The sequence below is a fragment of the Xiphias gladius genome, chromosome 1, assembly GCF_016859285.1.
Source record: "Xiphias gladius isolate SHS-SW01 ecotype Sanya breed wild chromosome 1, ASM1685928v1, whole genome shotgun sequence".
Classification (NCBI taxonomy): Eukaryota; Metazoa; Chordata; class Actinopteri; order Istiophoriformes; family Xiphiidae; genus Xiphias; species Xiphias gladius.
In genome coordinates this window covers 1,097,174-1,109,428 of record NC_053400.1, presented here as the reverse complement: position 1 = coordinate 1,109,428, position 12,255 = coordinate 1,097,174, and the positions used below count along the sequence as shown (strand labels likewise).

The following is a 12,255-nucleotide window of genomic DNA, read 5'->3' as shown; positions in this document are numbered from 1 at the left end:
TTTTTTTTGATTTGTTCTTGTTTTTTCTCCCATTTGTCGTTGCGATTTGCCATTAACAGTCACCACACTTTAATTTGCTGGATGATTAAAAAGGTTTGTGTACAGTGCACATATTAAATTTGAATATTAGTTTGTACTGGTCCCATAAATGTCTTAATTCTTCATAATAAATTTGTTTGATTGTTTTGTGATAATGAGTGATAAGGTATATAACGTGGCCAAATTCCGTTAGGAATAAAATGTAGCAATTCATAAAATTAGAATTTGTTTTATTTATGAATTGTACCCCCTCCTGCTATTGGAGACTAACTGTCAGTCTTTGAAAAAGTTAAAAGGGGGTTATAAATACATGCTAATGTAAAGAAGTAAAAAAGAAATTCTCAACTACAGGATGTGTATGGATCGTTATGAATTAGGTGTGTTATGTGAAATTTAAGTACAGAAGTTAGAATATCTTAAGGAACAAATGCAAAGTAACCAATTTTGTATCATCAGAAAATTTAATAAAATATACAAAGCTATCGAACAACAACAAAAAACTTTCATATAGTGAAAAACAAAATAAAGACATAAAATATACAACTGAAACAATTATTGGCACCTTTTGATGAATTTAAATTAGTTCCCCCCAAAAAATTAAAATAATAAATCAGACTCACCTGTGCTTAATTTTCAGTGTTCACATGACCTAAATTAACCAATGAATGATTGTTTTACTGCATATAAATGGTTTGTTTGTTTCCAGTTTCTTTTTCACAACAGTGAAGACAAGAGGGCTGTCTGAGAGCATTAGAAATGCTATTATCAAAAAACAAAACAATTCCAAAGGCTACAAGGCAATCACCAAAGATCTTGTCTTGAAATCCCTGTTTGAACAGTTTGTAATGTTATCAAGAAGTTTCACAGTCATAAAACTGAGCTATAAAAAAAACCAGTGTCAGAAAACTAGGTTTGAGTTGAAGGTCTTGAGTCTTTCAGCCGGACAATGACCCGAAACACACATCCAGCAGCACAAAAGAATGGTTGAAAAGAAAAAGATGGACTTTTGTAAACTGACCACCAATGAACCAAATCCCTTTAAAAACCTTTGGAGAGTTGAAATCTGCCATTGCAAAAAGGACTCCTGCAAACTTAAAAGAGCTTGAATGCATAGCAACGGAAGAGTGGCAGAATCTACCAGCAGACAGGTGCAAGAAGCTTCTAGATGGCTACAAGAAACGTTTAGAGGCTGTCACTGCTGCCAAAAGTTCTGCAACCAAATATGAATGAAGAGTGTCAATAATCCTGTCTGGGGTACATTTTGTGCTTGTATTATTTCACTATTATGCAAGTTTGTTTGTTTTTTTCGTTTTGTTCCATAATCTTATCAAAATATTTTGATCATACAAAATTGGTTAATTTGCATTTATTTTAAATTCTGTACTTAAAATTCAGGGGTGAAAGTAGTTTCAACCAGGATTGTATTACCTTGACAGTAAGTAGGCAAATTATTTATTGAAACTTGCAACTTTTAAAGAGTAAACAGGAATAACGTATTTAGGCATTTTGAAAACTGTATTGTGAAGGAACTGTCGGTTATCAATTTACATTCTAAGGTTTAAGTTAGAGGCTAGTCTTCTGAAAAAACCACATGAAACATGACTTCACTTGCAATATGAAAGCCACATCTGAGTTTTCATAGTGTTGTCATAGTGAGGTTAGTAGCCATCATTCCAAAATTCCTATTATCATACAAATCATCATCACATTTTTTGGTGCCATCAAATGTGATTTATATCAGTACAAGCCAATGAATTACCAGGGCTAAGAGTTAAAGAATTTTAAATATATTACAATAAGTGATAAGACGCTAAGAGACAGGAGTCTTGTATTAATTCTTATCCCAATTCATAGCAGAGACGCAACCAGCTGTTGGTATCAGTGCAGGTCGGTGGGGTTGGACAGACAGGGCATAAATGACACAAAAAACCAATGTGATATGCAATATTTAGGGTTATTGGAAACTTTGTGGTTTCCCACTACTGTGAGCTTATTTTGTTATGTACAAATCACTGTTGTGTGATCATACATTGTTTATGTATATGTAATGTATGTGTAACCATGGGAAACAACAGGGAAATGCACTGTGTTTAGCCCCTACCTGGTGATACTCCATAGGGATAAGGAAATAAGAAAAAAGTTGAGAAAGTTTGATTAGAAAATAATGAATTTTTGAAACACTTGAAGCCTGCTGTATGATTTATGACAAAATGAGAACTGCATATTAGACTTGCTTTCTAAAATGCTAATCAAGCTCCATTAGCAAGGTACTGAACTTGCCAGAATTCTTTGCAAAGTAAACATGGTTCTGGTAAAACCCAGATAGGGGTAAGCAGGTCTGAACTAGGGCTGCTGTGCATTTTTTCCGTTACAGTAAAGTAAATACTGCCAGCCTGTCGTAATGAATATTGAAGAATTAGGAGGATTCCCTGTATTTGCTAGTTGCTTCATAACATACTGACATTATACATAAAACATCTTTCACCTGACTGAGTAGTCATGCAGTAAGTACTCCATTTTTGCGATGCTGCATTCATGATAGTACAACCGAGATACAGGATTAAGCAAAAAATCCCAGTGTCAGAAAAACATTTTCAAGCTTTACGTTGATAAAAGGTTGCAGATTATGTTTACTCTTTTTACAGTTATATCAGGATATTTCCATTGCCACTACCTATGGGATGGTGAGATAACAAAATAAAAACAAAGTAGTCACTGTTGAATGAGGCACATTAGTGCTTAGCATATTAACATTGCGGGAGAAATTTGTAAAACAAATTTCAACAAAAAAAACAAACAAATTTTTATTTTTTTATTCTTGAATGAGGCACAGGTTATGACAAAAAACAAGATGAAGAATTAATACATTTGTACATTGACTGTATGAAGATAATCTCTTGTAATTATCCACTAAATTAAAAGACAGTGTTTAGAACTAAAGCTGAATCAAATTGATGTGTTGTAAATTACAATCTGTACATGAAAATTGTATTTATATGAAACAAAATTAAAGGCTTTTTATTATAAACAGGACTCAAAGTCCCTTCGATTTTTTTTACATCCTGTTTACAATTGTTTGTATGGACATTACACATCTCTCTGCAATGTCAATACACAAAGATGGAGACATTTGGTATTAAATTGTATGGGCCCATCTGGATTGCTGCACTCATTCAGGGGCTTGCTGTGTCTTGGTACGTGCAGTCAGGAATCAGATAGCAAGAATGTGTTGAAATCCAAACACAGGTGTCCAAGGTGAGTGACACTCGATCCACAGCAGTCATCCCTGGTGCCTCTCATGCCCTCTGATTTGGTCCTTTGCAGTGAAAGAAAATTTTATGTTTTTTTTTTAGTTTTATTTTTTATAAGGTTTAAAACAAAAGTCTAGGTAGAATGGTAACCTCAGCGTGCATCTGTTTTACTAAAATTTTAGCACACATACCTCTATGGCCTGTGTACAGTTAAATCTTCCTAGCCTCGGACAGATGAACAAGGCATAGGGGGAGTCGCACATGTAATGCTATCTTTTCATCAGAAAAGGTTTAACAAGGGTATAATTCAATAGGCCTTGCTAAAACCGAGCAAGAAAAGTATTTTAGATAGCAGATGACACAAAAGGCAAATAAAAGAGTTAATACACTCACCGAAGTGCCAATGCTTGGGTTTGTTGCCATAGCTGACTGCCTTCGTGGAATTTCAAGCATTGGCTTCACATGACCAGTGGCGTGTAACTTGATTGGCTCGATTTTGGTTCGATTTGAGACAGAATCAATTGCTTATCCTGGAAATTTAATCTGAATTTTTTACCTCAAATTTTGGGATTTGGTCTATCGAATTATAGCAATTTGATTATATGGTACTTGAATTTTTTAAAACTTGAATTTTTAATTCTGAATTTGTGAGCATTGAAAAATAAAAGTGCAACTGAGTTACTGAAAATTTGAGAGTTGAATTCAGAGACAAAAAATTCAGATACATCATTTCAATGCAAAAAAGATCAGTGCTAGAAATTCAAAAGCTTTTAAATTTCAAAATCTGGTGTGACAGATTTGCCTCCATATGTGTCACTGCAGAAGGGATGATCTATTGAATATCTATATAAAGTATAGGCCATATAATGCAGGGGTTGGGAAACAAGACCAACCCTCACAAGACTGGCCCACCAGGAAAATTCCCAAACCTCCTGATTGCAGGTCCACATCTGAATAACAGTAACAGAAAAAGTACTTCATTTGAAAGGCGTCATCTATCTTTAAGAGGATTATGTCATTGTAGTTGAATAAACCAAAAGTGTTTTATACATACATTAGGTGCCTTGCTGAGAAATGTTTTACCTTTGAGTGTTGCCAACCTGGTTTCAGTTGCCTCATTGGATATGTTGATAATTTATCCTTTTAAAATATTTTTTTCCCTTTTAATTAATGTTGTTGAAAATGAATATGGACAGCAAATTTCATGGTAATGTGCTTATTTCATTTTGATATTTCTTTTGTACCAGTTGAAACTTTGACTTGATGGTAGCGTTAATCAGAGGTCACCAAAATATTAGAATTGATTAATATTCATTGCAAATTTCCTGGAAAGTGTTACTCCTGGGGAACTGTTGAGATGATGGTGAGGCTACAGAAAAAGCTAGTACATCAGTAGATAACATCAGCATCCTTAATCTTTGCCTGTAGTGGAGTGGAGTTGTCCCTGCATTGGTTTTAAGCTGTTGTTGACTGTGAGTGATGAGAATTAATGTCATTAATGTCATTTCTTGTGTATTTCCTGTTCTTTATAATCCTCTGTGGTGAAAGAAATCCATTAACATACGATACCTTTCAAAATGTACCTTTTATTACAAAAACAATAAACCTTCATCTCAACTGCTGTTGGCAAGATACCAATAAATCATTTTTGTCTCATAGAAATGAAATGTCTCACTTTGATCAACACAGATTTAATAAAAATAAACATTATTGGAGGTGAATAACAACAACTATGGTAAGGTGTGCCTTATCTTAATCAAAATATATCTGCATATTATTTGTTGTTTACATTATGGAACACAGCTGTGAGAAAAAGTGTGTGTGTGTGTGTGCGTGTGTGTGCCATGTCTGTGTGTCTGTGTGTGTGTGTGGTTACGTGTGTTTGTGTGTGACACAGTGATGTGTGTAGTCAGATGAACAAGATTCACAATGGAGATACTGTAAAGAAATGTGAGTGTAGAGAGTTTGAGGAGGGTCATGCGTGAAGCAGGTGCAGAGCAGAGGCAGCGCTTCATGTAGCCACACTGTACAGGCTGTGTGTGGATCAGTAGTGATGCTCCCATCATTCACTTTAAACAGATTTTTCTTTTCCACACTCTGCTTTGTCTACATTCATGTAGCTTCCATCTCTGTTTCATGTTCGAGGACCGTCCATCTCCTCTGTTTTATGTGGTCTCTTCTGTTTTACTCCATCTGCTGTTGCATTTCTTTCACACCCTGCAGTGATGTGTTGCAGCAGCATACGTTGATTTAATGTGACCCTTCTCCCTGGTGGGCACTGACTGCTGTGTGGTTTCTGTTTGGTATTGAAAGTGAGAACATTGCAGGTCGACATAATTTTGGTTAAAATCTCTTCAGTGGGCCAACAGGAATGAGAGGAACTTATGCAGGAACAGGAGAGTGATGCAGAGGAGGGGGTCGATGGTGCTCATCACGCTGCAGCCTGGATGAAAGGCAGAGAAAGGAAGATGATAAAGAAAGAAGATTACAACAGCATTCTGCAAATGACATTTAGTCTTGTTTAATCATATTAGTAAAGACTGATCAATCAAAAATTAGACCATGGTGAGAGCAGCTGACACTCTGTTAAGCCCCACTGCATTTAGCTGCTGTTGCTACACTGCAGTCATCACTCCAAAGTCTCGGTAGTCTTTGAAACCATGGTTTATTGATTTTAGACAAATAAAAGCAGACTGTTTTTAACTGGCGGCAATTGTTTTCTCTGGCTGAAAAGATGACTAGCCTAACCTGAAATCAGTTCGTTTGAAGCTCATTTTGAAACGAGAACCCTGTTATGGCTGCATACTGTTCCTGGCATCATGCCACAACACTGAGGCTAAAGCTTCAAATCAAACATTCTCACCATGAGATCCATGTAGAAGACAGGCTTATAAAGTAGCAGCATTTTTCTTACTGTACTGCAGGGCAGAGCTAGTTAACCCTGTGCTGTTATTGCAGTACAGTATTATAAATGAAAATGTATTTTCTTCTAACATATCCCTGTTTAGATTCTTCCAGAAAAACATATTTGGACAACAGATTTATGCATTACTGTTAGGTTCTCAAAGAACATGTGCCACATGTACTTTGGGAAAGGCTTTGATGATAAATAATGACTTTGGAAAAGGTAATGCTGTCTCAGGTGATGTGTGTGGTTGGAGTTGTTGGAGGGTAAACAAAGGTGCTGACATTAGCCTAAACACTGATATTGGTGCATCCAGTCATCAACGCATGCTTTTGCTAACGTAACTTATATCCCCATGTTAGCTAATGATTTTGTTTGGCAGTAATGCTTACTACTATAGATAGTAAGATAGTAAGATAGATAGTAAGCCAGTTTGTAACTAAGTATATTTACTCAAGTACTGTACTAAGTACAATTTCAAAGTACTTGTACTTGAGTATTCCTATTTTATGCTACTTTTTACTTCCACCACTAAATTTTAGATGGGAACATTGTGCTCCACTACATTTATTTGACAGCTTTAGTCACTAGTTTCTTTTAAGATGAAGGTTTTACACAATGGATCATATAACAAGCTTTTAAAGTACTACACACTGATTAAACCAGTGGTTTCCAACCTTTTTGGCTTGTGACATCTTACAAAAAGCAGTGTGTAGTCGGGGTCACATTTCAGATGTCTGTGAGTTGTTAACAGCTCCAGCAAATAGGGATTTTTCCTTCTAAACTTATCACATCATTTCATTGTGATAAATGTTTAAAAAAATCAAAGATTAGAGAAAAAGTCAAAAAACTGAAATGAGATTTGTGTGACCCCAATAATTTTAACCAGTCCTGGTTAAAATTATTAGCACCACTGAATTTTAAGTACAGAATTTAGAATATCTTCAGAAATAAATGCAAATTAACCAATTTAGTATAAACATTTTGAATAATATATCTAAAGTTACTGAACAAAAGAAAATGTAAGCTGTGCACAGCCCATTGATTCGCTCAGCCCTTCCTTGCCCTGATCTTGCTTGCTCTCTCTCTTACAAACACATTGACAATGGACCATGTGTCATAGTCGAACTGGCCACCAGGAGAAATCCTGTCACATCTGCGGACGCATTTGATGTACCACGTCTGATGTATAGAGATGTTTGAAAATTGACTGACCAAATGATAGTTCTGGATATGGAGCAGTAGTGAAGAGATTAAACATTAAATTACATGGGAATTAGCCATAAATTCCTGATACTCATCTTTGTGTTGTTTCATGCCATTGTCTATAGTTACTTCTGAATGAATGGATGGATGGAGTCACTTACTATCATGGCTAATTGAAAATAAGTTTGGTCACAACAAAAATGTATGCCTCTCCTTTGTTTTATTTGTGTGTTGTAGATAGTGTGTTGGCTAAATACATAAACTTAAATTTATAAATCACTATAAAATACTAATAATAATACTAATACTAATATTAATCACTAATACAATATTAATAATCAATAATGTGTAAACAAATTATGTGATTTCAAATAATAAAAAATGAATTGAATTGCAAAGCCATGTAACTTATGCATAAATTAATTTTCCAAAAACAGACACCCAGTCAAAAACGGATCAGAGGACAATCAGGTCCGTGCCTGAAAAAAAAAAAAATGGAAACACGGAGCCATACCATGTTTTTTTCATTTTTATTTTTTGGTTTGTAATGGAAAAATAATCCTTATAATGGAAAGATTCTTTTTTCACTTTGTCATTATGGGGTATTGAGTGTAGATTGATAATGGAAAACATTTTTATTTTTTTATTTTTCGAAGGGATCTGAATACTTTCCAAATGCACTGTATAGGGAGGACAGGTGGTTTGAGGGAAGATAAGGAGGGAGGATATCTACATTAAAGTAGGGAGAGCAACCCTTAACAGAGTTCTATGATACCACTTATCCACAACCTACAATGCTGTCCTCTCATCCCTACCCAGGAGTTTTAGCAACCATGCACACTTGGCTTTATGTGACTCCAGCAACTGTCGTTCACACTTGGCCTCAGGTGACCCCAAGAGCTCTAACAACTGTCGTTTCAACAGCCAGGAGCACTAATCAACCAAGTGACATCAGTGGCCTCAAAATCGACCCCACAGAGGTAAAATACCTGGAAATCCCCACCAGTCAGTCAGAGCTGAAGAATCAGCTTGAATGAGAGGTGAAACTTCTTCAAGATCTACAACCAAATCCAGTTGCCCTCAGTTCAACTCTTCTTGGATAACCATGACCTCGATGACAGATAATCTCCACAGTCACCCCACTGTGGTTTTCAAGTGTAATTATCATGCCATTTCCTGCTTTTTCCCTATTTCTAGTGATAATAATATAGCTGAGGAAACACTTCATCTCACCCTAGACCAGGAATTGATGGAGATGGCATGTTTGCCTGTCTGCTGTTTTCATGCTAACTCTCCTTTATTCCCCAAGTTCACATGAAAGAGCAAAGGAATTGCTAAAAGGGAAAGATTTCAAGTTTCCTCACTGTTAATCACTACAGAACCAAATCTTTCTGATGCTGTGCCTGAAGTTCCTTTCAGTAAAAGCAAATCTTGATAATTCAAATTCGGCTGCATCAAAGTGCTTTATAAAACAAATTAGAAAGTAATCATAATAAGACATCTCTCTGTGCCATGTGTAAGAAAAGATGGTCATCCATTGCATCACTATCAAACTCAAAAGCTTTAGAATCAGTGACAACTGCTTCAGACTGTATCTGAATATGGTGATGAGACTGAGAACCATTTCAGAGTCAAGAGTGTCAGATTTCCATGTCACCTGCAGTTAAGACCTTTCACTTCAACACGCGATAGACAACTGGCAAAATGTATTTAGTTAACTCCATTTAAGTTGTACTTCTCGATCATATTCAGCATACCACGTTTCCCTAAGCTTTTCACCTTAAAAGCTCTGAATCCTCCTGTGAAGTTAACACTAATGTTAGCTCAAAGGGGTCCTGTGGCATTTTCATGCAAACAAACAAAAGTTCTGTTAACATTCAGTGTTTCTCACCAAAATGTATTGTTTGTATCCTTGAGGTCAAAATATGTGTTGAATGCATTTCCTTCCTCATAAAAAAATTTGCAGAGCTGACTTATTAAGTATCTTAAATCCTGCATTGTCCATGTTTACTAGCTTAGACAGGAATGTGATTCACATCACCCACAAGCATGTGCACGTGCTCTGATACAGTAAACTCACTGTATACTACAAACAGCAAACAGAGCTAATAGAAGAGAGAATATTGGACTTAGATACATCAGGTGGACACACACACCACTCCAAATGAATGATCATGGTGCTCTTTGACTGCTGGAAATCCTGCAGACAGCTGATTGCTGAAACTTGAAACTTTTTACCTAAATAATATTGTGATTATAGCTTTAGGGCACTTTTCATATAGAGCAGGTCTAGACCGTACTCTTCATAGTTATATTTACAGACCCCAAAAATTCCCCCAGGAGCAAGCACTTGGCGACAGTAGCCAGGAAAAATCCCTTTAACAGATAGAAACCTTGATAGTTGGCAGTCGTCTGCCTCGACCAACTAGGTTGAGAGAGAAGGCGAGAGGGAGAGAAAGACAGAGAGAGTGAGAGAGAGAGAGAGAGAGAAAAAGAGGATTTTCATAAAACAACAAACAGGGCATAAAACACCAACAGTTTTTTATTGTTTTCAGAACTAGCCAACGATGCATCTGAACACAAACAACTTCTAAACAGGAGTTGGTCGTGTGATGTTTTCCCAACTGTACTAGGTGATGGGGACTCCGTGAATGCAGCATAGAGCACAGGACTTTGACGGACAAACAGGGAGAGGACGGGCAGGCTTAACATTTACCAGGCAAGGCCAACAAACCTCAGATGAAAAATTAAAATATGAGGCAATTTTAAACACCTGACAGGTTATCTATCCCCTCCCCCCGCACCCCCCACCCCATATTAATTGTTTCTGCCAATCAGTCATATGTCATTGCAAAAAAGTGTCCGATGACACCCCCCAAAAAAAGTTGGCTGTTATTACTGAGGATAAGGCAGCAGAGCCAAAAGTGAAGACAAGGTAATCTTTCAATTGTGCCATGCTTTTTAACCTTCTATTGTCAGATACTCAGAGCAGATTTAATTGGAGGAAATAGAAAAAAAAATGCCCAAGATGGATTCCTCTGGGTTCTTCTGTAAAGAGAAAATTTTCAGCAAGCCACTTAAACTGTATTTGATTTAGAGTGTAACAGATACCAGCAGCCCGTCTGGCTGATAGTCCACTCAAAGACTCAGATGTAAAAATATCAGACCACACCACAGCAATATTTATCAGGGGATCTTTTCGATTAAAAATCTGCACTGGATGTATGCTACTCAAATGCTTTTTTTCAATCAAGAGTAATAAACAACAGTTTCCCAAGTGCAAATTTGACATCAGACTTTGAGGCAAGCAGTTCTTAATATTTCAGTTTCATTTCCAGATTATAGTCATCTACAACCACTCATGTAGTTAAAAAAAAATCTTGATCATCACTTGGAAAATAACACCATATTACAAAACAAAGATCATTACATTTTTTTTTATTGGTGAAATAATGTGATGGAAATTTAAAAAAACAAACTAATAAGGAGTGACAAAGAAAATAAATAAGACAGACATAATGGACAAACATACAGCTACTAGCATAAAGCAGTTACAATAACATATGTGATGATATGGGAGTGGAGATTAGATTACATTAAGTAGGGTATGTGTAGATACTGTGTGTGTGTGTGTGTGTGTGTGTGTGTGTGTGTGTGTGTGTGTGTGTGTGTGTGTGTGTGTGCGCGTGTGTTTGTTTGGATGTTTGGATGAAAGGCAGTGATATCTATCTGTGTTTAGTGATCCTGGACAGGTTGGTGTAGGGAGTAAGGAATACGGTATGTACAGGAGAGCCAAGGAAAGAGACAGTGTTAATGTTACAGTGACAATAAATATTACAATATTACAATGATGTAACAAAAATATCTTTATATTATTACCATAATTATTATACAATAACCATTATGTACAATTAATATAATAATTAATATTACATTTATACAGCAATGAGGAGTGAGGGCAGACCGGGCCACTGGAGACGTGAGCGACAGGATCCCCAATCTAGCCCCCCAGCACCACAGCCGGAAGGCCCAGCGGGATATGTTTGGGGCGGGTCAGCGAAGGACCAGAGAATGAGTGAAATCGATGCAGAAATTAAGAATTTAGGGTATGGATGAATGAATTCCAGATTATGTTTTTTAATTGAGGCAGATAATTTTTCCATTCATATGTATTCACTTAGTACATTTTTCCAAAGTGCGATATTAATTATGTTCCTTGATTTCCAGTTCATGAGGATAGTTTTGTTGGTGATAATTGGGGCTATGGAGAGTATCGATGATGCGTACAAAACCCTCCCCCAGTGGATTAATCATGCACCGAAACCAAATTTTTTTAGTGTAGAAAATAAAAATTGCCAATGTACTTTATCAAATGCCTTTTCTGTATCCAATGCGACTGTGGCTTTGTGTGAGATTTGTAATGGATTAAGCTAAATAGTCTGCATAGGTTGTTAGATGAGTGTCTTCATTTAATAAAGCCAGGTTGTACTGAATGGATGACAGAGTAATTGTTTTGATTCTTGTTGCTAGGGCTTTGCTGATAATTTGTGTGTGTGTTTTGATGAGAGATAGGGGGGCTATACCTTGATGGGGAGGTGAGGTTTTAGTAAATGAGAGATTGCAGCAGTGTTCAAGTCTATGGGAAGTTTGGATTTTTGTTTAATTTCAGATGTTAATCTCTTGAAAATGGGGGCTAGAATATTCTAAAGTGTTTAAAGAACTCAGAAGGAAAGCCATCAGGTCCTGGTGATTTTTGTTAGGCATGAGTGCATTGTGGAATTCTGTTACTGTAAACGGTTTCTCAAGTGCATTTGCTTGGTCTTAAGTAAACTGTGGCAAATCAGTATTGTGTAG

The 12,255-nt window shown here is 36.4% G+C and overlaps 1 protein-coding gene across 2 annotated transcripts in view; it reads right to left on the bottom strand.

Moving 5' to 3' along the window:
- Window positions 1–4,872: 4,872 nt before the first annotated feature.
- Window positions 4,873–12,255, bottom strand: part of vstm2b (V-set and transmembrane domain containing 2B) — a 28,262-nt gene continuing 20,879 nt past the window's right edge. The window contains exon 5 of one of the 2 annotated variants that reach the window (XM_040130989.1): window positions 4,873–5,733. In XM_040130989.1, the coding sequence (XP_039986923.1) occupies window positions 5,645–5,733 (89 nt within the window). In that variant the 3' untranslated portion in view covers window positions 4,873–5,644. The remainder of the gene's footprint in view (window positions 5,734–12,255) is intronic. The other variant, XR_005707775.1, reaches the window with a different exon arrangement.